Consider the following 26065-nt stretch of genomic DNA (forward strand, 5'->3'; position numbering starts at 1 on the left):
AGGTGGAGGAGGATATTATAGTAAACTAACTGTTTTTAAAGTAAGCCAATAGCGTAGCTCAGAAAGCAGAATGATTATTATCTTGAATGTTACGAATACAAATGTACCGTTATTTAATTACTAGAAAATAAGTGGCAGACGCGTACAGGTAAAACGTTGAAACAGTTTAATAGCTTCTGCATTCGTGTGAATTTGTAGCCTTGAAATATGTAGCACAAAGTGGTTTGGAAACATTAAATATTTAACTTTTCCGGTGCTGCGGTCGCTTTTGATTAGTCTTTGCCGAGTATACAACGAATGTACACACGTAAGTGCAGCACCAAATGGATCAAAGAATTTGCTCGAATATTAAATTGGGTTGTTTTGGAATCGCTTTAAACGGCTCGTTGAATTTATTTCTATTTACTCCCTTATATGATTGCTGTGCGGACATAATATTTTTTATGCAATTTTGTAAAATTAATTATACATATAATTATACATATAATATGTATCAATAATAATATTCGACTAGAGTAGAAATGACCACAATGGATAATATAAATATTTCACAAAATAGATATCGTAAATATGAGAAAGATACGTAAAACAATTTTGTTAATTTAACGAAATTATACGATAAACAACAACTATTTGATAGATATATATGTGATCCTCTAATTGTTTTAGATAGTTTATACGGAACATCCCCTTTAATTTAGTTATATGTTAAAAGGTTAATTCGAAACTGAATCTCGTTTTGACTGATATCTGACAGTAAAGGGTCAATTAGCCGGGGAACGTCGGTGAAACATAAAAATTCTTCTGCTCTTGTGGATCGCGCGGAAAGTTACACTTCTCGTTCAGCTATTCCGGAAGTTAGCTAGCCAGCTGTACTTTCATTACTGCTAAGATTAATCTGCAGTTGAACTTTGTTCATTAATGCGAGATCATAAAAGTTTGACCGATTTTCATCTTCTAGCGACCGACGGATCAAAGAATGTTTTAATTTCCTTTTATACTCTTCGCTGTTGAATATATGCATGTTAAAGAAACTCGGAGATAGCTCGAAACAGTCCGATGATATTTAGCATACCGTTAAAGATCGATCTTTCATTTCGGAACTTAAACTTTTCGTATTTTCGTAATTCTTATATAAATTAGTTCTGCAATTACAAATATGTTAAAATATACTTTCCGATTCTTTGTCGTTATAACAAGTGAAATTAGAGAAAGGATACGTTACGAAAATTCGTGAATTAGTTACTTTATATAAATTAGAAATATGCTACAATATATTTTTCAGAATTTTCTGTTTATTATAAGAGAAAATTCCCAAAACCTTGATATGAAACGTTTGAAAATTCGAAGCACGTTTTGAAAATACATGACGGAATTTTACGCTTGGGATTACAGAATTTTATGTAAAATCGTTCTACGCCCGTATTAATTTATGTTAGTTTCGTAGTTAACGATTCACGATTGCGTGTGTTTCAAGTCTGTATAACGACAGAGAAATTTTAATTATCGTTAATGGGAATTATCGACGATTCTAATATCGCGACCGCGCATCGCTCTGAAAGTTTCTAGATTTAATCATGATACAGTGTATTAATGTTTATATGAAATAGTTATTACGGCGCAATTTATTTTCACAATTCTCGAAGCTTGTAAATATTCATATCGAAACGTTTACAATAAAAATATTCTTTGACTCACGTAAGTTCGACCAAGCTGATAAATATTTACTTGCTCCGTGGATACGGATCAATTACGTTGATATTCAGAATTTTTGTCAAACAAGTTCGAAACGCAGAATAGTGAACTATAAATTCCTTTTTAAACTTCGATTTTAAAAGGAGTTTCTAATGTCGATGTCAAAAAGTGATCAATTTGATATCAAACAACCCAGCTACAAATTTTCTACAACAACGGAACTTACTTTCTGATATTCGTAAAAGATATACCTTAATCTACTCACGAACGTGCTTATTGTTAAACTTTTAGTAACGTTTAATGATTGGTATTCAAATTTCCACTATATTCATGTTACTTGCTTCAGACAGAATAATAAAATATCAGATAATAAAAATCAAACATGAATTGAGAACTCGAATAAAAAATTTTCCAAACAATGTTAAACAGCAGTGATACCCATCAACCGAAGGGACGACAAAATTTACCAATTAATAAATCATAATTCTTGTACTTATGAATATTTATTTATTTGAAACTTGATCGTAAATGTACAATCGATCCCGGAAGTAACGTGTGCAGTGCTAAAGTACAGGAGATACTCGAAGCTGACGCAATGGCGATCCGATTGCGCTACAAGAGATACGCATTGACAGTACAATGTCTAACGTGGCAATAAATTATCTCCCTGGTGTACACTTAAGAATATGGAAACGCATATTACACGTGCAGTTCTGTCAATATTTCACGTGAATGCGCAATGAAACGATTTCCTATTAGACATTGGTATCTTGTAACCTCTGAACCGGGGAATGATTACGTAAAGCATACAAGATCAATCGATGGACCATACTACGTATATTTCCGTAATGTTTGCAAATGCCAGATATATCGTCCCGATATACATACAATACGCTCGCTGCAAACTTCATTTCGCATCGGACTGCCCTTTATCGATGTGGTTAACTCGCTGTGTCCGAGATTGTTTTGAGGAAGGAACTCCTCATTCGCAAAGAAGTTTTATTCTTCCAAAACTTCCATTAGTCCATGGAAAGAAAAACTCGATATGAAAACGTCGACCGATTTTCAATTTTGACTCTGCTTTTTTTTTAATTATTAGAAGAGAAGAGAAGTTAAATAATAAAGCTAAAATGGCATTGCAGTTTTTATTGAAAATTTGTAGCAAAATTTCTAAAAAATTGTTTCGTACGGTTTTCGTCAATTAAACATGATTCTTTCCTTTGTTTCTTTCGAGTTGTAGATTTTATTTGTTGATTATTTTCATTTTTGTTTGTATGTGTATATTTGTTTTGTTTCTGTACCGATATGTGTTTTCAGTTCGCGCAGAAGAAATAAAAGCACAAGTTAAAATTAATTGGCACAGGCGATTGTGCAACATTTTTTTTAGACAGCGGAAAGCAATTTTAATTTCAGATTATATTTAATTATTTCGATTAATATCACATGTTTCCGTGTTGTAATTTTAATCTGTGAAATTTCTCTGAACTAAATTTTACAAACGGGGGTTATTATATTTCAACTGATTTCCAAGTGGGATAGCTACGTCGCGTGAAATGGTCCGTGCTACGTCCTTCATTGACTGATCGTCAAGGCCCAAGGACCATTCGACAGGTTTAATAAACCTAAGGCCCCACCATAAACCGAATCTTATTAGCTTGCAGGAACCTTTAATCCAGCAAGTATTTGCGGTTTATATCTGGTACTTAAAACAGTCCTTAGGTCTATTGCACGTTCTTACAAATTACAAAAACGAATAGTTGTCTAACGGAAAAGCTGGATTTTCCCATAAACAATGTCGCCCATGAGCCAGGTTGGTAGGAGGCTTCTTCCTCTTATCTTCATTCCTAACGTTGGTCATAACCAATCGGCATCGCGGATAGTTACCCTCACTTTCCTGACCAAAAGTGTGAGCAACTAATCCATGTTCCTCATTCAAAGGGCACACCCTTACCGAGTTTTCTTCCGTAATCACATAAGAACGAACTTCACTTCTTCTACGACATCAGGAGGTTCAACTCATCTTCTTCTACTACATTAGGAAAGTCAACTCGTTCCCTGGAGGACAGAGTAGTCACTTCATCTCTATGCTTGATCTCTAGACTTATTCCACAGTAACATTCGAGTAACATTCAAAGTTCATCAGTTACTCTGCATCAACTCGAGTCAAAGGACAGTGCAAGGAACAGCAAGAGTCAGAAGTCAAGCAGAATCTACAAGTCGAAGACAGTCAATCGACAGAAGATATATCATCATAGTCGCCAACACGAAAGGAGTCTCAGGTCGTACTCATTCGTAGTTGTCATTTCAAATACGCAATCTTTTATTACATTGAAGTTGTTGGATCATTCAAATAGATAATAACCTGTTAATAACAGGGTTATATTCAATCAACTACCCTTATTATCCCACAAGAAATAAGGGATCGAACGATACGTCTGTCGTCGAACGAGGGTCTGTCTAATGGCGCTTGGGCCTTGACGGTCAGACAATGAAGGACGTAGCACGGACCATTTCACGCGAAGTAACATCCTCTCCCCGTTGAGAGGAGGTCAAAACTCTGTAAAGATAGAATTAATCAAATCTCCTATCCAACTCCTTGTTGATTGTTGTTGCCCGGGATCCGCCGGATAGGGTCGGATCTGTAGTGAGAAGATCTTCTTTGCATCTCGGTCCAAGATGCTCGTTTCCGCGTGAGTTGCTGCCGTCAGTAGGTGCCGTAGCCGCCAGGGAAAATTAATGGCGCGGTCTAAGGGCCGTTACGTTGAGAGCACGTTGTCTACCTCGTAGTCTGTATCATCGTCGTCCTCGCCGTTTTCAAGACATTTCCAGTCGAAGTTCACGACCCAAGAACTGTCGTGGATCACCTCGGTCCTGCAAGTGTCGTAGGACAATCGTCCCAGGAAGTATCGTGGAACGCCTCGATCGAGTAAGTGTCAGGGACTACCTCGGTCCAGGAAGTACCGTTGAACACCTCGTCCCAGGAGGTGTCATGGAACACCACTGCCCGCGAAGTGTCTTTGAATATTTCGACCCTGGAGGTGTCGTTGTAAGGAACTCTGGTGGTGTTTGGTATAGATTCGTCAAACACGACGCGGAATTTTGGATTTGTTTGAGAGACTGAGCTCCCCCCCGATGATCTGTCCAAATTGAGTTCTCTTGTTGCTGCTGCTGCTTCCACTCTCAAACAGCGTAATGTTGCACCTTGTGCGACTATCGGAGTCCTTCGTCGCGATTGTCTTGGAAGCTTCTAGTGGGACATAACTGTCCCCGATGAGTTCCACGCATCGTGAGTCAACGGCAAGGTATACGTCTGAAATAGCTTCTGGATGAACATTCTCTTCCTCGTCAAGATCCTCTAATTCTTCTTGAACAGAGTTTATTCTGTTCCACGTGTCGTCGATTGTTTCGTGGGAAGACATTAATATGGTTTTGCTTTCTTTGTATTGTGTTTCCAAAACATCAGACCCTTGAAAGCATTGCGCCTTCTTTTGACCTTCTCGTTCTCGTCTCGACTGTGGAAGCGTGAAGGAGGTCATGTTTGGTGAAGGGATGTTAAGCGTCGTGGAGTCCGTGATTAGGACTTGTTTTACGATTGGAGGATGCCCCGGCGTTATTGGAGCCAAACCTGACTCCTGTGAGAAGGTGGTGGTCAGAGACTTGTTCGATGTAGCGATCTGTGGGCTCCGTGGACTAGTGTTGAGATTCAATGGGGTGTTCTGAAAACCATCGAGATCAATTGAGTGATCCACCTTGAATGTCACAGTGAAAACAACGAGTAAATTATTGTGTTTCGGATCAACCGCCGGTGTGGCCCATCTCGGCGATGGTGTAGGTGGCGTTTTTATTTCCTGTCCAGGAGAATGATTCTCCGATGTGATAATCATGTTAGCTGGAACAGATGACGTAGTGCAGGACAGGTTATTAACTGTCGAAGTGCTGATCGAGCAAAGCCTGCTCCTGGAACGTTTGATTGTTGTGACGGGATTTAACCTATTACTTTCTACGTTATGAATTACAGTGACAGGCCATTGCATATCCTGTAACGGATTCGTAGCCATTCATGATTGCGACGGCTTGTCGCTTGGTGAGGTTTTATCCTTTTTCCGGTTCAAAGGATCTTGAGCGATTGCCTGATTCAAGGCGTTTGGTGTCGTTGAATCAGATTATTGCGATGCTGACGCTGCTAACGTGGTTGTCAGATCGCGTGTAGTTGACACGTTGTGAGTGTCATGCGTTGAGCTCCGCGCGTCATGCGACAAGATCGGCATTCGAGTCGGTGCGATGTTCTCCATCGTCGGAGTTTGAATAGCGTTGCTGGTTTTATTTGAATTGTTATTACTTCCCTGGAAATAATTAGACGGGTTACTGCTGCACTTGGGGGTCGGTGGGGTAGAGGATCGCTTTCCCTCCATGAGCTCTCTTATTCTAGTGACCAGGGAAAGGTAAGTTTTGAATGCTTCTAGTTCCTGTGCGATGTCATCTTCATCGAGTTCATATAACTTGAGGACGAGTGGAGACGATTTCAATTATTCCAAAACAAGTTGGGCTTGATATGATTTTAAATATCCAATCTCTTGCATGTTAGAGTGTTCGTACTTGTCGATGCCTCCCCTTAAGATCTTTAGGGTGCTTTCGAACAGTTTATCGTGTTTTCGTCGTATGTTGTTAACTTTTGACGTGGTCAGCATGATTTGTGATGAAGATACTTCGTTAACGAAGATGAGACTTGTGATATGCGATCGGTGATTCCCGATGTGGTGTTATTCTGACTGCAAGTTGTCGCTTGTCACTGTGCAGCGGAATGTTGTTAACGTGTACTTCGCGAGGAAGGTGATCCTTCACGAACACGACATGTTTTATTGCGAAAATAAAGTTATTGGATATCATTGCTGATGATTGTCCAACTACGGCGAGACGCTGCCTGGTAGCGTGCCTCGACTAACGGGTTACTCCTCTTCGAAGGTGACGCTCTTGACGTCACTGACTTCGTCGGAGTGATACACTTCCGCTGCTGGGTTTGATGCGATGACGCGGCACTGTGTGGTCACTGGTAAGTGCACTTTTCAGTTGACACGTATCCGGCTCGAAGAACCGTAAACTTTTGAACGGTTGCGTGTCAACACTATCCGCTTGCCACTGAATCCGGCTCGAAGGACCATGAACTTTCGGACGTTCGCGGGGAGACGCAATCTTGAAGAAGCGCACCAACGGGAGTCGTAAATTCCCGTTACGATTTGACTAATCGACGCCATGAATCCTTCGATCCCTTATTTCTTGTGGGATACTAAGAGTAGTTGATCGAATATAACGCTGCTATTAACAGGTTATTATCTATTTGAATGATCCTACAACTTCAATGTAATACAAGATTGCGTATGTAAAATGACAACTACGAACGAGTACGACCTGAGACTCCTTTCGTGTTAACGACGTTGATGATATATCTTCTGTCGATTAACTGTCTTCGTCTTGTAGATTCTGCTAGACTTCTGACTCTTGCTGTTCCTTGCACTGTCCTTTGACTCGAGTTGATGTAGACTAACTGATGAGATTTGTCTGTTGAATGTTACTGTGGAACAAGTCTAGTGTAGTAGAAGAAGTGAAGTTCATTCTTATGTGATTATGGAGGAAAGCTCGGTGAGGGTATGCCCTTTGAACGAAGAACATGGATTCGTTGCTTACACTTTTGGTCGGGAAAGTGAGGGTAACGATCCGCGATGCCGATTGGTTATGACTAACGTTAGGAATGAAGATAGGAGGATGAAGCCTCCTACCAATCTGGCGCATGAGCGACATTGTTTATGGGAAAAATCAGCTTCTTAGACAACTATTCGTTTTTCCTATTAGGTAATTACCTGCTTTCTCCGTAATTTGTAAGAACGTGCAATAGTCCTAAGGACTGTTTTAAGTACCAGCTATAAACCGAAAATACTTGCAGGATTAAAGATTCCTGCAAGCTAATAAGATTCGGTTTGTGGTGGGGCCTTAAGTTTATTGAGAATCTGTCTAATGGTGCTTGGGCCTTGACGGTCAAACAATGAAGAACGTAGCACGGACAATACAATGGACAATACAATAAATGTTTCATTTCATTGTAAAAGAAACTGTTAAATTTCAATATTCATTGCAAGGAATATTAATAAATATTAAACACAATACATAATATCTTTAATCACCAGCTAAACATAACATTGTGCGATTTATAGTTACATCATATCTACTTCTAGTTTTTAAAAATCATTTTATTTTTCTAACACTTCGTCTCACATATGTTTATCTTATTTTATTACGACATATATATGTATCCATTATATTAACATTAAGTGTCTTATTTACAGCAAATATTAGATCCCAGGTTTTAAATGGAAAGTGTAATCAATTATAATTCTCTCCCCGAGATAAGGTTATATCCGCGAATCTTATTCATTACTATCATTAATCTTCGTATTACTTTATTATTCACAGTAAATGAGGCTCTAAAAATCAATTTGCGAACAAGTATTATGAAATGAAAACGTCAAAACAAGGAAGTCAAACTTCTTAAAATCGCTAAGATCCTTCTGTTAATCGAATTAAAATGAGCTACTTAATCTTCTTTTGAAATTCTATTTGAAATTTCACGGAAAATAATGCAAAACAATTAGAATGGTGGTCACGATAGAATTCATTAAGATTTTATTTGATCAGCGTTGAAAGCTAATTCTCTTAGGAAACGCGCGCAATGTGTGGGTTTTCTCATTGGTAGGGGAGGGGGAGGGGAGATGTTTAATGTATGACGCCTTTCTATCTGAAATTCTGAAGAAGCGCGCTGAATTCAGATCCACCGGTAGATCTTAAAATGGCCGCAGCTAAGATAACGGTTTCCTTGAGAAGGACCACTTTTTTTTCTTTACTCTCCGAATGCGAAACGTTATCTTGCGCGCTTCTATTACGACATTGGAACGGTGCTATGAATTCCAGTCGGTTCTGTTCGCGTAAACTTCACCAGGAATTTCCTGGCAATCACGGCCGAAAGGAGCATTAACATTCGCGTACTCGTTAAATTTCGAACCCTTCTCTCGAGGAAAGTGAAATAAATGACCATTGCTAAGCTTCTTCAAATCGATATTTTCTAGTATGATGTTTAAATAAGGAAATAGTAACTTCATGCAATTTCTTATGGTAATTTTTAAAAATTTGCAAATTTTTATTGTCGTATAATGTGAATATATCCTATATAAAAAGAATAAGATCTTATTTCTAGAAAAGTGAGATTTTCTTGCTAGAAACTTTTTATTAAAAGATGAAAATTACTTGTTTCTATTAAGAGATATTCCTTGTTTTAAAATTGAAAATGATTGAGACAATGGAAATGTACTAACACTTCTATTAGAAATACACTTTATGGTTGAAGAAGTTTACCTAATATTTACGTTTTATAATAATTCCTAATATAAAATAAACATTCATGAAAGAAATATGTTCTATTCATTAATATCATTAAAAATGCAAAAAGCTGCCGGACACTATTTCGTTTCACAAATACCTTGATGAATTTCAAAACCAAGTAACAATTGGATGTTTTGAATAAAATATCTACTGTCGTCTGCTTGAACCTGTGGAATTTTATTTCAAGTTAAAATTGTTTTAGCACATAGAAAATAATTTAGAAAAAGTATTGATATCCAAATTAAAAGTTTCAGGAATGAAAAGTTACAATAGCGCAGAATTAAATTCTTGATTAAAGGGAAGTTAAAGTTTCGAATATAGTAATTTATTTCTCCACTACTTTATGCGACAGTTGGATATGAAATTACGTACAAAGTTTAAATGTCTATTAAGAAATTTTAATGAAGTTACAGAAGTGTTGGGTATAGTTTCTTTCTGACACTTTTTACTTATAATTATTTTATCTTTTGATTACAAACCATATGAAAGTATCTTTAGCAGAAATAACTTTGAATCTGTAATTTTATTTAAAACAATTGTATTTGAAATTATTTCAATTTGTAACAAATAAGCTCATAATCTTACTGAATATTTAATAGAAATACCGTTACATGTTTGTTTAAACTTGATAAACCATTATAACAATATTTACTGCTGTCATCAATGTCCAACAAATTATCGACATCGCAGTAACTAATTATTTTCAGTACCATTACAACAATTACATACGTAGGTTGGTAAATTGCTTGCCAAAGTTTCGCATTAACATCTGCGAAAGGCAGAAATATGGCTAGACTTTATGACATGAATGTAACCCGTCATTTCCGTAATTAACAATTTCTACATATTTCACTTTTGATGCTTTCGCCCATATGTAATTATGGAGCAGGGTCCAGTGAAAATTAAATTCTAATTAAAACAAGGGATGCTAACTTGATTCGATTGTATCTAATGCGCTCGAAATATCGTATAATATATAATAATATTCCCTGCTTTTCAAATACACGTCCGTATTGTTTTTGTATTTTGTTGAATTTACGAATTTCCACTAGAAAGTTCTTAACTAGCATATTAGCTTTCGTAGTATGACGAGAACAAAGTTAACTTTAGTATCGAAAATTAGAACCTATTTAAATATATTAAGCTGTATTTAACTGTATATGACAACTTAAAGGACAGAACTTGCTTAACTTTCACGTTACTTATTCGTCATTAAAACTTCATGAATGCTGAGGCGTTATATTGGACTATATTGTGTTATAAATAGGTTACATTGCTTTGTATTATACAAGAAGAGAATAAATTTTTTTACGTGTTGCTTGAACACATACAATGAGATTTGATTTAGCGATACGTGCAATAGTATGTATGCAATTTTTGTTATACTTTACAAACTTTAACGACTCTTATTCATCTCTGAGTCTTAGTCTTTCGGAATTTCATTATACCTTTAAAAACGTTGAAAAATACATAACAAGTAACATTATGAAAAATATATTTGAACTTTTAATATACAAGTAATTTAAGTATTTGTATATACATATTCGCAAATGTCGCATATTTTTTATTGTTGGTATTATTATGTTTTATTGAATTGTATCAGAACAAAAGTTCAATTAATCAAATTGAGCTATTGAGAAATTGTAAATACATATGTAGATATCTATTGAAATTCATGAATTTTATGCACAATTTGAATATTTATAAAGCAATGTTTTTATTTTTCCAAGTACACTTAAATAGTCAGGAATTCATGTATCAAAATGTGTACGAATTGAAATATTATAATACGATATAAATATGTTAATATACATGAATTAAAGAAAATCCAAAAATATCTCAATATTGTGATGTATACTTACTCTCCTATTATAAGAATTTACAATTTATCAAGAATTTATAATTCCCTGATTTTGTTGCACAATTTTCGTATATACATGTTCCATTGAAACCCGTTTAAATTTCTAAATTTTAAATATAGGATAGTATAGCAAATTTGCATGGAAAAGGATTTTAAAACATTGACACACACATAATTATGCAAGCATTATAATCAATACATTACGCTATGTTAAAAAGTTGACTTTCTTAACTCTAGTGCATTCTTTCCGATAATTTGTTCAGTAATTTTCGATCGCATTCGTCTGATACTGTAAGTTTGAAGCATTGATGCGTTTATAAAAGAATTTATATATGTGATTTCTCATTTCAGTTTTACAATAAAAAAATATATATAGAAATATAAATATTCGAGGGTCATAGCGAAATTAAAAAATAAAAATTCAATACCGTAAAAAATAAAAATTTGCATACACATACACAGTCTAATTATTTCTTATCAAGAGATTTCATTATTCACCCATTAACATAAAACCACGTAAAGGCACGAGGAACAGTAACATTGCATGATACGAAATCTTCCCACCTATCAATCATGTATATTAAAATCTCGTTCAACTTAATCAAGTTACCTGAATTCAAGTAACTTGAAATCACTTTACTAGTGTGAACTTGTTATTTAATTGATTTAAACTATTTTGTCAAGTTTCTATCCTCGTTTACATTAGTCGAGTCCCTTAAATTCGAGTAACTTGATTAATCTGAACGGGGCTTAGTTCCACGCGTGAATATCAGATTGTGTAAAGTGTAAATGGGTGGATATATGTGGTGGAAATTTCCTTGATTTTAGTTCGCCAATGAAAACGCTAAACATGGTGAGAGGGGGGAAAGAAATACAGCGAGGGGTTAAGCGCAGAAACAGCGGAGGCAAAGAAAGGTCGGTAGAGGAGTTGGCAACACGTTTCGTTTCCGCTGCCGTCACCTTCAAGCCATCTCTTACTGGTTTACGATAGCACCCCCGAAACTTTCGGTACACCCGCACTTAAAGTCATCCTTCGAAATAGTGCGATGTAGGTGCTATAATGTCTGTTACGAATACTATTGCTGGTGGTGGGCTGGGTTTATGACTTGCACTACTTCGCATGCCACGTTCCTGAAAGACGCGAATCGCTTAAACTCTTCCTGAAACCTTTTTCGGATGACTTTCACGCCATACTGTGCACCCCTTCGCAAACGGAACTCGCCAGCAGCAAGTTTAAGGGTGGTTCTTGTACCATTTTGAAGCGAACGGTCGCACAACGTCGCCTTTTTACTTTAACACCGATGGAAATCGTATTTTTTATAGACGACGCGACTTTTGATTGTTCGCAGTAGAACGAGTGTTCTGTAAATGAAGATTGAATGCGAGGTTGCATCTACGATTTGATACAGTATTCAACGAGTTAGTAAATATTTGGTAGATACAGCGGTTGCACAGTTAGAGAGTTGAATACATTTACATATTTTATACGGGTTGGTATATTTCGTTGATAGTTTCTCTTTCGTTAGTATATTTAGTTATGTTTCATATAGGTATGCATAGTGGTGAATAGAGGAAAATTAAAAATTTCCATTTCTATAAAATTGCTTATATAAATTCTAGCAACTTTTGTAGTAGGTTTACTGTCGTTTATTCTTCAGCACCTATTTATTAGATACTATATATACTGATACTAGTTATATATTATAGATATGTAAATACTTAACATAAATTATCTGTAAGTAGTTATAAATTTTATTAGATCAGTATGGTTATTGTATGATAAAAATGATTCAATAAAACAGCATTGAACAGTTCATTATGCTTTATACATTTTAACATTCACTTGAATTTTTAAACTGTAAGATGTCCCGTATGCATTTCATTACAATGTCTATTACTGTATTCCATGGCTAAAGATAATATGAAAGCGCCATATATTAAAGAATTAATGATATTAAAGAAGCCAAGATATTAAAGAATACAGAAGGAAATAATAATGGTCTTGCTTTTAACATCGTGCATAGCAAAACTGGACTGTAAAGGGTAGAACGTTATATATTAATAGATTTACTGAATTAAAATTCCCTTTGCCTAATAAAATCTTATTGTTAGATCGTAGATGCCTACTTGATATTTTAACACAAAGCTCACAGAATTAAGCCTATTCTTATATGTGTGTGTGTGTGTGTGTGCGTAAATATACCTATATATATTATAACTTAAACTCCTCTTAACACATATATATATTTCTTTTAAAAACTACGATATGACATCACAAGCTTAGATTTGGCTTAAATTATTCCCTGTACTTTTACACTTTTTATATATAGGTCTTAATCAATTTACCACTGCCTCATTCTTCCTAATTTTCTCCTTACTCAATACGTTAGGCCCTATTCCATAGCAATCCCTCTAATAACTTTTTATGCCCCTATTTCTATCTTATAAAGAAAACATTTCCTGTTTTCGTCCTCCAGCCAGTACCAGCTTTCCTCTTTCGCTTTACCACACCTTACTCTCGCGATTAATTCTTGGCTGTCTTCGCTTCCCTCTCTCTCTCTAGATGCTCTCCTCGTCCTTATATATTTATATCTCCTATTGTATTTGTCGTTCATGATTTTATTGTAGCGTACCAGGTATTGCAACTTATGCCCCTTTCAGTTAGAGTTTTAATTATATCTACATATATTCTGTTGCCTTAGATTTTCCACTCCTGGTTGACCGTTTATCCTGTTGGCCTGGTGGTCCGTTTTAACGAAATATAAAATTTATCCTATATCTAATCAGAATAACAAAAGAATAATTTCTCTAGCCAAATATTCTGTGACCGATATTGCCTGATCTTCAACGAAGGAAACCAATGAGTAGGAATATCGACTGATTGATCGGCAGTCTGTTAAAGCACCCTCTGCACGTATATGTTTGCCCGGTGCCGCGAATCTGAATCACGAACGTAATCTAACCATCTGACAGAGAAAAGTAGATAATCCTTTTCATCGATCGAACAAGAAGTGATTTCAAGCTATTTTTATTCCATATAAATCGGATAGCTTGTCCAGAAATGTGAACCCTGACTTTTTTCAAACGTCGATAAAATTAATTATCTGAACCACGCACATCGTGCACGGTGTTGTCAGAATGCAGACGTAAAGGACAAAATTTCCTTAAACTTCGCACATCAGTCAAATAATTCTCCTTTTGAACCCTTAACTTCATCATTGTTGCTGTACGTAAAACTGTCTGATGGATATGAAAATCTGTATTGAGAATTAGGTTGTCCGATAAGTAGAAGTTATATAATCATAGAATGAAAAATTAATAAACACGCGTGGATATAGACAAAATTTATCTCGAATCAAAATGAAACAACACGTAAGAAAATAGGCGGTAACTGGTTAAGTAAAGAAATTATTATGTTCAAGAAATTCGAATGTCATGTTAACGCATCTTTCCTCGTCGACATATTAATACCCTTCACACGTGTTGAATTATCAATCGACCAATAAAAAAAGAAAAAAATGGAAAAAGAAATCTCATCGATCAAGTTAAACTCGGCTGTCGTGAAGGCAAACCGCAGATAGAGAGGCGTGCGTCTAGTCTTGGTAGAAAGAGACCAAGCTTTCGACCGTCTATCAGTCCTAAGGGGAACTTTCCCTAAGGATTTCGCGGTTTGGTCTCTTCTACCAAGACTAGACGCACGCCTCTCTATCTGCGGTTTGCCTTCACGACAGCCGAGTTTAACTTGATCGATGAGAATTTCTTTTTCCATTTTTTTCTTTTTTTATTGGTCGATTGATAATTCAACACGTGTGAAGGGTAGGAGGAAAGGATGCCTTTATCTCTCTCTCCCTCTTTCTCTCTATATATATCTCTCTTTCTCCCTCCAGCTATCGCCATCCCCGTTTTCACCCTCTCGTTTCAGTCTCGTCGGTGGCGAACCGTGTAGCCCCCTCGTGTGCCAGTCTGCACCGAGATTCCGGCGCGAATCGTTCTTCTTCGTCGCGGCGTCACGCCAACTCCTAGATGGATGTTGCTGAACCGCATTCTCGTGTCAACGATTTACATCGTCGCGCAATTCCTCGCAGTCTGTCCAGCCTTTGTGGAAGGTCAGTGATGAACAACGACAAGCGTTCGATTATAAATCGTCCATGATTAAAGAATTGTTGGAATTTAATGGTTCTTGTGTGAGGCACGTGTGATCATCGGCATGCAGAGATTGACGTGCATGGAATGCGATCGTTCGATGTGGACGGTGATGAAGACATCAAATCAATCTTTTTTCCTTTTCGTATATCGCACATATATTTCATAAGTGTCGCAGCCCAAAATAATTCAGTGATCTTGTGTTAGAAGAATATAAAGATTGTAATAGGGAAACTTCACGGGTTAAGAATGAAAAAGTACAAAAAGATTATTTGACCATTGTTTCCTGAAGCCTATTCTTTTTACCAATATTATGTGTTCAATAAATAATTTTTTGTTTCAAGCTTCTAAATAGTTCTCCACTTTGCCTAAAAAACTTATTTCAGTTGTGTCGCTTCTGAAATATACATACATGCGATATTATAAATCGCTGCTTTGCATCGTTTCACGTGATAACCTTTAATCGGTGTGATAAAGGTCAAATTGTTGACGTATATGTAATAAATAAAAAATTAATTGATAAAATGCTTAGCTAATTATAATTGTCCTTGCACTGTAGAATAACAAATATATAACAAGATATAGAACGATGAGAAAATTAGTGAAAAGTGGAATATTCTGGTTGGAGGAGTGTGCATCATGTAAAAGAAAATATAATACATCAGCGATTTGATCCGCATCGCACTACTTGAGAGTTAATCACGTGAAACAACGTGAAGCAGTATTTCATCACAAAGATAATTTGCCGTCAAGTGATAACATACAATATTATAGAAGATATATAGAATATAAAAACAGGTGGTTTAAGATTTCCATCATTAAACAAATTACTTTGTTAGAATTTCTTAAAATTTCATTGTGTAGCATTGATCGTAGCTTTGATTACAAGTTACATACGACTGTTGTAGGAGTACACTGCGACTGCGTTCTTTTCCTCTTTCGTGTTATGTGAACGTGCTCAACGCAGAATTCAACGAGTATCGCAAATTTTGTTAAATTTGTTGATTTTCACGAATCGTGAATGCTGAGAAAAAATGTATTGACAAATGTTAAAGGATAGTCGAAAGTGCAATATTAAGGATACAGTTTTTGAAATTCGTGACACGACGTGACGTGACACAACGAGGACCAAGCGGAAACAGGCTTTTAGAGACGCAGGATAACCCAGCGTTGCGCGTCTATTCGTGTGTTCTATTTTTCTTTTTTTTTTTTTTTTTTTTTTTTTTCGTCAACGATGCGTGTAATGGCAACACGTTCGAACACATATTTAACATGGACCGACAAAGAGACGTTTGATGGTACAGCTATTTCCAGCGGTAAATTAGGATAATTTGTTCCGTGTTTTACATGCGTATTTTTATTTGCACCACGAGCCGGTCGGTCAGTGAGACGTAATAATTACACGGGCTTTTCAATGTGCCTGGAAACATCTCTCAGCGTTTGCTACGAAATAAATTTCTGCAGTCTTGTTTGACCGTACTTCGTTTAATCTCTCGATGAAAGTAACGTATAAAAAGAAATATACATTGATAAATGAGATTTAAGACTTGAAAGAGTTATAGTACGATGAAATGAAAAATATTTAATCAGCAACGGTTTTAAAATCAATCTTTTTGATATAAAAGAAAGATTGTTTTCATAACAGTAAACGATATTCGATATGTCTTCTTTCCATTTCGATTTAAGAATGATATTTGTGGATTGTGAATCGATGTGTATTTTAGAATATTTCTTCCGCGTCCAATATCGAGTGACACAAATTTTTTTTCGTTGACGAATACATCTTTAGGTGTTTTCACGATATAAATTCAACAATAAATTTTAGGTCCTTCTATTTCTATCCAATGTGTTTCTACTAATATTTCAAATAATTAAAAATATAAAAATAGAGATAAAAATACAGAGAAATGACATAAAACTTTCACTTCCAATGCGATTTAAAAATTAATTTCACTCAATAATTACTATTTAACGACAAATCTACATAAAACGCGCGCGCATTCTCTCTTTCTCTATCTGCCAATCAATCCAGACAGCTAAGCCGGCATTTTCAGGAGACATTCAGTCACGTTCACCCGAAACCTTGGGTGACCATACACAGTTCTTTCACCCTAATCTTAAACACTCGATCCTCTCATTCATCCATTGCATTCGAAACTCGATTACTTGCTATTCCCAACCGACCAACTTTCTGTTCTCACAATATAGATTGATATTATAATATTTAGTGTTGCTTAAAAATGATTACTTCTCTTACTGAAAACATTTTTATGTGTTACACACAACCTACTTGTACCCAAAGATTCAATTAAACAATTATAATCGTTTAAAATCATAGAATCTTTTTCCTATTAGCCTAAATATTAAAAATTTAAACTACTTACATCAAAAGATCCAGTCGGGAAACGATAACTCGATAACACCTTAGAATCTGTTACCTACTACTGTGAACATTAAAAATTGCTCTACCCCTGAATTACCTTCAAATTATTTTTAGCCAAAGATCAAATTGGAGCAGCAGTAAAAGCGGCTGAACAGAATTACGAAATGTACGTTTCATTTGATTTATTGGAGAACCATTACGTGTAAATGACCCGGGAAATATCATCTCCTCGTTAGGAACAACTTAGTTTGCGTTTGGTATTATCTACCATGGGATCCCTCGACAAAGTTCTCACTCTACTAGCCGAGATACACGAACTGTTACGCTGGATATCTCACTTTTGGTGTCTGGGGGCTGGCTCGATTCCTCTCGTCGACGTGCGATTATCCCTCGATATCACGCTGCATTATTTATCCGCCCCCCTCCCCATAAAACCGCCGAATTTTCGGAAAGCCGAGAAACCTTAGCGGAGCGAAGCAAGGAAACTTTCGTCCGTTATCCAGAGGCTCTGTCGCTACCCTTACCCCTGACAATAAGAAATAGAAGGGGAGGCGACTGGCTGCGAAGCTTCCACCTTTTTCATCGTCCCTTTTTCTCTCCCTCTTTTGCCTTTCTACTTTATTCGAGCAACTTCCCCGCAGACCGGAAATCTGTTCGCGCCGGCTGCCAAAAAATCGCTGGCGTCGTAACGACGCTCATTTAATTTGGGGCTAACAAATGCAACCGAATGTATCTTCCGAACAGTTTCACGGTGCTGTTCTTCTCTGGGTTCTTTTTCAACTTTTAATACGTGCAAGCATCGTATATTATCTATTGAAATGATTGGTTGAGTAACTTTTAATGATTTTATGCTTGAATAGCAGATTCTAAACTTTGTGCAAATTAAACGAGAAATTGAAAAATTAGTTTGATTACGATAATTACTTTTTGGTCTTTTAATTTCTGTTGTCTAATGTAAAATTAAATAGAACTATGTGTAAAGTATTTTTTAAACGTTAAAATACTGAAATCATAAAAATCTAATATAGATTTATGATCATCATTCACTATTTATCGCGTGCATCTTCATCTTGAATATTTTGGTGTTTGTGATTTATCATCCTATTTTTTATTTTTATGCTATCCAATAAAGGAACAGTAGAAAAGCTTCGAGCTTATATTTTAAAAGATTCACCTTCATACTTATAATCAAAATTCGATATATGTGTTTTAGACAAAATACTCATTGTGCATTAAATATATACAAATATATATGTGTATATTCGATTTAGTATAATGATATTCATTTGCTGTTTTTCATAGAACATTATTCTGCTCATGCTAATATACGTCTCTTGTGTCTAATTTTAATGCGCTTTATAGAAAATTAGCATACAACATACTATTCCTCCTAGAGCTATTATATTCTACGGTACATTATCCCTGCGTTATTATTGGAAATAGGCTACCATGCATTTCGAGCATATTCGATTCTAATGGAGTTTTGGAAGTAGGATTATTTTCTTCGTTTTGTTTTCTTCTCGTACAACTAAATAGCAAGTATTATCAGCAGATAATTTTTTAATTCTCTATTGGTATCATTATACACATATATTTGGAAATTATTTAGGAAATTTTTTAGAAATTATTTAGAAATTATTTATTTTTGCATCCGAAAAGTGAGGATCAAATGCAAAGTTCAAATTAAACTTTAACAAATAAAATCTATCTTTGTTACATCAGAGCCCTTAGCGTAACCCTATTCTATGAATTGAGAGATTAATACTAGATTTTGCATATTAAAATGTGATTAATAGATACGAGTATTATTACTACTATTAATACTATTGTTCATATATATATCACGCACTTGTCAACGAGTAATCGTAAGATTAACAAATATCATACATTCCTCATATTTTTTAATAACGTATCACGTTATGAAAGAGCTCGATCTGGAATTCGTTTTTATTGATCTCATGAGAGAGCTCTGTTCAGGATTGCGTGAAGAAACAATCTTATCTCGCGAGGACGGGGACAATTGCTGAGTTGCAGCACTCCGATCGCGTCTTAAAGTCTTCGAATAAACCAATTTCGAGTAGAGCGTTATTGCACTAACGCGAATATTTTTCTCTTAACAGATTCTCACTGATAAACCATCTTTTAGGGAGCGTCCCCGCATTATATCGTCGCTATAAATTTCCAAGACTTTCCCGAGTGTGTGCCATCTTCTTTGGTAATAAGCTATCCTATAAAGCACCCTGTACCTATTTTCGTCTTCGCTTTCATCTCGAGTAAACAGGGTGTGTGCCGATACTTCTCTCGAAGCGTTACGCGCCAGCCATGGGGTTTGTATTCTACCATAACCGACAAATTTTTACGCGTGCTCGAGATGCGGAAAATCTGGGGGAAGATCCACAGGCAAGAACGTTTTTTAACCGTGGTGAAAGAGGCTTCTGAATTCTCGTCGTAAAGCTGTGCAGGAAACCCAAGGTCTTCACGGCTATATAGATGGGATAGATAGGGGATACACTTCAAATAGGGGATCGCTTCGGCTTGTTCACGCGTGTGGATGTACTGGATCGGTTTTTGCACAGCGCTTTCCAACCATTCATCCATTCGCTGCTACTTTGGCGATGGGTATACTTTCCACGCACGGTCGATTACGCTTCTGTCCATTAAATATTTTTGTTCACACGTGCAAAAATGTTATCTAGTACTATGAAATATATCACCTGGGTACTCTTATACGATAATTTAACAGGTCAAAATATTGAATCGAGAAATTATCGATTGGAACTTGTAACTTTCCAATTCAATTCAGTATTGTCGATTTTTAACGCATAAATACATAGTCTTTATAATTTTACTATTTGATATTTTAAAATTTTACTGTCTTTTTTAGTAGCATTTGTTTTGTCGGCAAACTTGTTATTTCTATGCAAGGGAACTTATTTATTAGTATTAGCGGTCTGAAAGTTTCATTCATTCACCTATAACCCAACCTAACCCCAATGATGAGAATTCGGTATTTAGAATTCAGAGAATCGTAGTATTATTAAATAAAATCATTTGATATGCATTATCAAATAGATAAACAAGTATATACATTTTCCTTTTTAAAAACAGCGCTATATAAATTAATTCTTAACATCATTGTATTTGTGAGTTAATTATACGAGGAGTAATCTCATATTTACGCGTTAAAATAGCGCAGAATTGCTCCTTTTTATTACACTGTCATACACATAATAAGATTGTTAACTGAGGGGACACTTTGGACAGGTTGCCTTTGACTTTGTTAGAACAAAACGAGTTGCTATCTTAATGGCCGTAACATTAATCTAGCTCATGCTAACAATATCATCGTTTCCGTCATAAATAATAGAGAAAGTCGTTTAAACGAAGAAAATTGCAGTGTGAGAAACAGTCAGGTGTAAAGATCGCCGTAGATAGTATGTACCGCGGTGGTTTTCAACTGGTTTCCTTCACAATACCATTGAAACGATGATATAAGAAATAAACCAGCAGGCATATAGTCTCCTGAATTTATTGCTTCAGGTTCTATGCAATGAATAATGTGTTAGATCTATTATATTCTTAATGAAAAAAAATTGTTTAATTAAAATAATGAAAAATTCTTCTCGTTGCAACTCGGTTATACTTGCGGACCAATTTTATTTCCCAATGAAATCATTCAACGAAGTTATATTCGTTTTCGACATTTGGCACAAAAAATTCCACGTGTCTCGCTGCCATAAATGCAGTTTCCAAATTGCAACCACGATTTCACATCTTTTTCCATGCGTGAATTTGAATTGCTTGTAGATTATCACTGATTTCGAAAACGCACGCCCTTCGTGAAATGCATTTATATTATGAAATACATGTGTATGCAGCAAGTATGTATTTGAAAAACTATACTTCGAATTATGTTTGCGAACAAGTGTTTCATTATCTACGTTCTCCCACGTAAGAAATCATTATACATGTTAAAACTATTTTTCATTTGAGAGAAGAATTCAGATTGAAGAGAATTAATAGTAACTAATCGCATTTTTTTTCAATCTCATATATCATTTGCATATATAATTATTCATCCCTGACCCAGATAGTCCTAACTCCTACCCGCAGTAACCACGAACAACTTACAAATTCCAAGTCATCGACATTAATAACTTGTTCGCGATTAACACGATACCTCGTCCTTATAATTCATTGTCAGTCACCCTAAATAGCGTTCGCCATATTCTCACAGCGAAAAATATAGCGGAGCTTGTTCCTGGCGCTTTGCAATGCACATTAGTTTCACTTTGTTGAGAAATTAGACTACCGCGATTGAGTCATCTGAATCGATGCACAGCATTGTTCGCGGGATTCCATTGTATAAACGCTGTGTGCGGCGTAGACCGGTCATTAATATACAACACGCCACAAGGCGACATTCAACCCCTAAAATCAAGCGAACGATCTCTTGCTGGCAGGATATTGATTGATCCGTCGCGTTGAAATAACTCGCGCTCTCGTGTCGACCACAATAATGCTGACTTAACAATGTGTACTGGTCAAAGATTTATGATCCGATATTTCTGACGAGTTTTCGAGACAGCCGGAAAATTACCCTTCTGTCTATCTTTCTTGAGGATTCTATCCTTGAGCCATCGCGAGATCGAAAATTTAACATCCAAATTATATAAAGATTTTGGTTTAAAATGCACAAAACTAAATTTTAGATTCAATTGAATTCTATATCTTTTTGTTTAATTGAAGAATTGATTGATTTTTATGATTTGATGAATTATAAGGGTTATCATTTTTTTTTTAATTCATGATATAAGTACGTAAAGAAATTATATACAGAAGGTAAATCGAATGTGGGTAGCTCTAAGAAATTTTCATTTGGATTTATTAAAAATTAAATAATTATTTAGTGTATGTTTGTATTTACATTTGATGTAATATCTATAATAAATAACGATTTAATGCAATTTTGTTTCTAAATAACAAAAATACAGTCTATAGCCTGTACCATAAAATAGTAATATATAGTAGATCTGATGTTTGCTGCAAAAGTTCACTGGAAAATTGTTAATTGAGATATATGCGATCACGCTTATTACCACAAATGTCGATTATCACGGACGATTAGCCCCAAATGTGGATTAAAATTTACAATTACGACCCATTTTGTTACTCTAAACACACATTCATTGTAATAGCATTGCATTCAAATGTAAAATAATTGTTGCAAATACGGGTAATAAATTCACTTACTGTCGATAAGAGAAATTAGAGTAACAGCGTGAAACTCTCTTTTCATTGTTTATAGAAATTGTTGGTGGAACAGATTGGAATAATTACGTAGGGAAGATATTCTGAGAAAGTTGGTTGTTGTATCGCCAATGTTTTGTAATATACTTCGTATCAATTACGCTTGTACCGAATTCAGGTTGTCGCTCAATACGCTAATTCAATGGATCAGTACGCGTCGCACATATCAAAGCTCTCTTTTAGCAATTTCATTTCACGTTATTTTGCAGATCAAAGCGTACAACTGATGGACATATCAATATTTCTTCGGTATATTTCAGTTTGCGCGATACACTGTCAAACTTCTCGCTGGATACAAAACGTAAGCGTTAATCGGATTCGACGTACAACGCATTAATGCGATGGACTATAATCAGTACCTATATCATTAAATCACTATCATATTGAAGACACGCTATATGTTTCATGTTCGCGTTATTAATCATTGGCTTAATTACTGAATAAGTGTGACTACGATACTGGAAATATTAATTATTTCATTCGAATACGTAACGCGTTATCACTTACACTTTTCGTAAAATGGATATTAATAACTAGACTATGAATCTATATGCAAATTCATATTTTTACGAATAAGATTAGAAAAATAACACCGCGACAGATATTTGTCTTAACGACCAAATATTATGACGAATACTATAGATACTCTGAATGTTTTACATATTTATATGCATACTATGAATTTTAGTACCGTTAAATTTTCTTACTGATATAGGAACATCTATAGTGTACTAATAAATATTATAGTAAATGATAGTTATCATCAGCTACTATTAATAATTGATGAGGATCAATAATTAATGCTAATTACTTGATATTGCTAAAAATTGTAATATCCATGCAAAGACAGTGCCAAGAAAGATAACAAGAATAATATTTTTAGAAAATAAATTTTATACTAATAATAACTTTTATTTCATTATTTTAGTTGTAGTTGCTTCTAAAATATTTCAAATACGCTAGAAATAAGTCCAGTCACTTTCACAGTTAAGCGATTAATTTGTTTATGAAACTTCTTGAAGTGGTAGATATGTACCTTGAAATTAAAAAAGTTAGAAGAATTAACAAACTTGCTGCATTAATTATAAACTACCATTTGTACTTTGTAATAATGAATATTAATTTGAAACTGAATATTGCAAAAATTCTTGCTTTTAAAAAGGCTTCTTGTTTACATTTTTAAAAAGGAGGAAAAGATAGGTATTTCATGTACGTGTTTCTATTTTACATTTTACCAAGAGTTTCAGTTCATAAATACCACGAATAGAAGTTTTCAAATTTTAATTTGAAATTATTAAATACTCTTCATGATCCATAATTACAACTGATATAAATATTCGTTATTTTTTAATCTAACATGTGGAAAATACAAAATTCCAAAAATGGTTTAGAAATTGTTAATTAATATTTATATTATGGATGTACGAACATTAAAGAAATTGGGCTTAAATATGTACTATATTTACGAATGTTACTGTATATTGTATCGAATACTTAAAATATTTGTTATGTTTTTTTATATTACGTGCACCCTATCAGTTTTCGTATTTTTAAATTTCCTATAAGTGAGAAAATCCATACTCTATTCATCATATTCATCAGTTCTTGAAAAATATTCTGCTAGAAAAGATTAGAATATGAATGCCATGTAAGAAGATAATTTCCGAAGTTGTACTGAATAAGAAGCAGAGACTCGTGTATTACTGAAACTTCCAAGTTTCTTGACTTTGATATGCTAAAACTTCACAAATTTTAATGAATATTGGAAAAATTTTGAAACCTTGCTTTACTGTTCAACTGTCATAAGTCGTAAAAATCATGTTGTCAAATGTTATCAGTATAACGAAATTGTGCAGAGAACTTCAAAATTATGAATGAAAAGAGAAGTTATTAAAAGAGGAAAAATGACTCTTAATAATAATAAAATACTAATTTCTGCATACAAACGTTGAATAACGGAATTTCAATCATCAAGATCAATCAAGTTCATCAAGATTCAATCAGAAAAAATTGATTTAATTACCGATACTGACTACAACGTTGTAATATTTTCATTTTTCCTATAATATTTTCTGAAGCTATAAATATTTTTTTCACTTCAGAGCTAACATGTTCGCAGATACTCTACTTTAAGTAGTAAAAGGTATCGTGAATTTGTGTTTCCTTCAAGGGAAAGTGCTTTTTAATTTTCGCTTGCGTTACGATAAATAAGAAAAAGTCCGCAAAGGCAAAGCTGCTTCGTTCGATTGCTCATCGAAAAGGATCGATATCGAATATGAAATGAACGTTGAGACGAGGTGGAGTGCGTGCCAAAGATAAGTCTCTAGCAAGAGCTCGAACGCTTTGACGATAAATCACACGATCGACATTTACTATTCCATATCAAGGATATATTTTAGTTCCACTCGTGAAATAGACTACACATCAAACGTTAAGAGTTTACTCGGTAAATACAAAGGATGAGAAATAAGAAGAAAAAATTGTAAAACGGTCTGAAAGCAAAGTAATTCCACTTGTACGTTTCGATGATTCTATTTTAACTCTTCCTTTCAACCGTAGTTCTACCTTAGGTTTCCCTCTTTATCGTATAAAATTATGTAGTATCATGTTATTATTGCTGAAAACTTCCGAGTCTACCGAAGTTAACTTCTTTATTTGCTATTAAATTCTTTTCATACTGTGATTTATATAAGAGAATAAATGTAGAGAGAAATATATATTTGGAAATATTCATAAATGGGTTTGACGGAGATATAAAGTTCGCTATTAATGTAAATTAATGTACAAGGATTAATTTTATCATAAGCAATCGTTAAAAATAACATTTTATAATATTATGGATGTTTGAATTCTGTACTCTACCGACACGATTGTATTTAGCTAATGATATTTTCCACTATATATTAGGAATTGTAAATTTCTTCACAGTATGTTTCACACTTGTTTTACGGTATTAAGAACTTTTAAATATTATAAACAAAATTTTAGGAAATCTAGATTATTTATTAACAAAATCTTATGAATGAAATTTTACTAAAAAATTTTGCAGTTTTGGGAACAAAGAAATTACGGATCTTTATAAATAAAGTAATTGAAACAACTCTCACTACTTATTGTGTATATACACAAAGTAATTGTTGTATCGCTTCCTCACTTTTCAGGTAGTTACTGCCGCAATGACAGGGCTAATATTAGCTACCGTAGCTGTATAATCGATACGATAGAATTGAACCGCACGATGTCAT

The 26065-nt window shown here is 34.8% G+C and overlaps 1 protein-coding gene across 3 annotated transcripts in view; it reads left to right on the top strand.

The window, feature by feature from the left end:
- LOC126920752 (neurotrimin-like) overlaps positions 1 to 26065 on the top strand; it is a 322766-nt gene that overhangs the window by 154929 nt on the left and 141772 nt on the right. The window contains exon 1 of one of the 3 annotated variants that reach the window (XM_050731482.1): positions 14924 to 15090. The exons of 1 other annotated variant lie outside the window; for it this stretch is intronic. In XM_050731482.1, the coding sequence (XP_050587439.1) occupies positions 15012 to 15090 (79 nt within the window). In that variant the 5' untranslated portion in view covers positions 14924 to 15011. Of the gene's footprint in view, positions 1 to 14923; positions 15091 to 26065 lie in introns of those variants that run through there. One more of the 3 variants, XM_050731489.1, reaches the window with a different exon arrangement.

The sequence above is a fragment of the Bombus affinis genome, chromosome 9, assembly GCF_024516045.1.
Source record: "Bombus affinis isolate iyBomAffi1 chromosome 9, iyBomAffi1.2, whole genome shotgun sequence".
In the NCBI taxonomy this organism is placed as follows: domain Eukaryota; kingdom Metazoa; phylum Arthropoda; class Insecta; order Hymenoptera; family Apidae; genus Bombus; species Bombus affinis.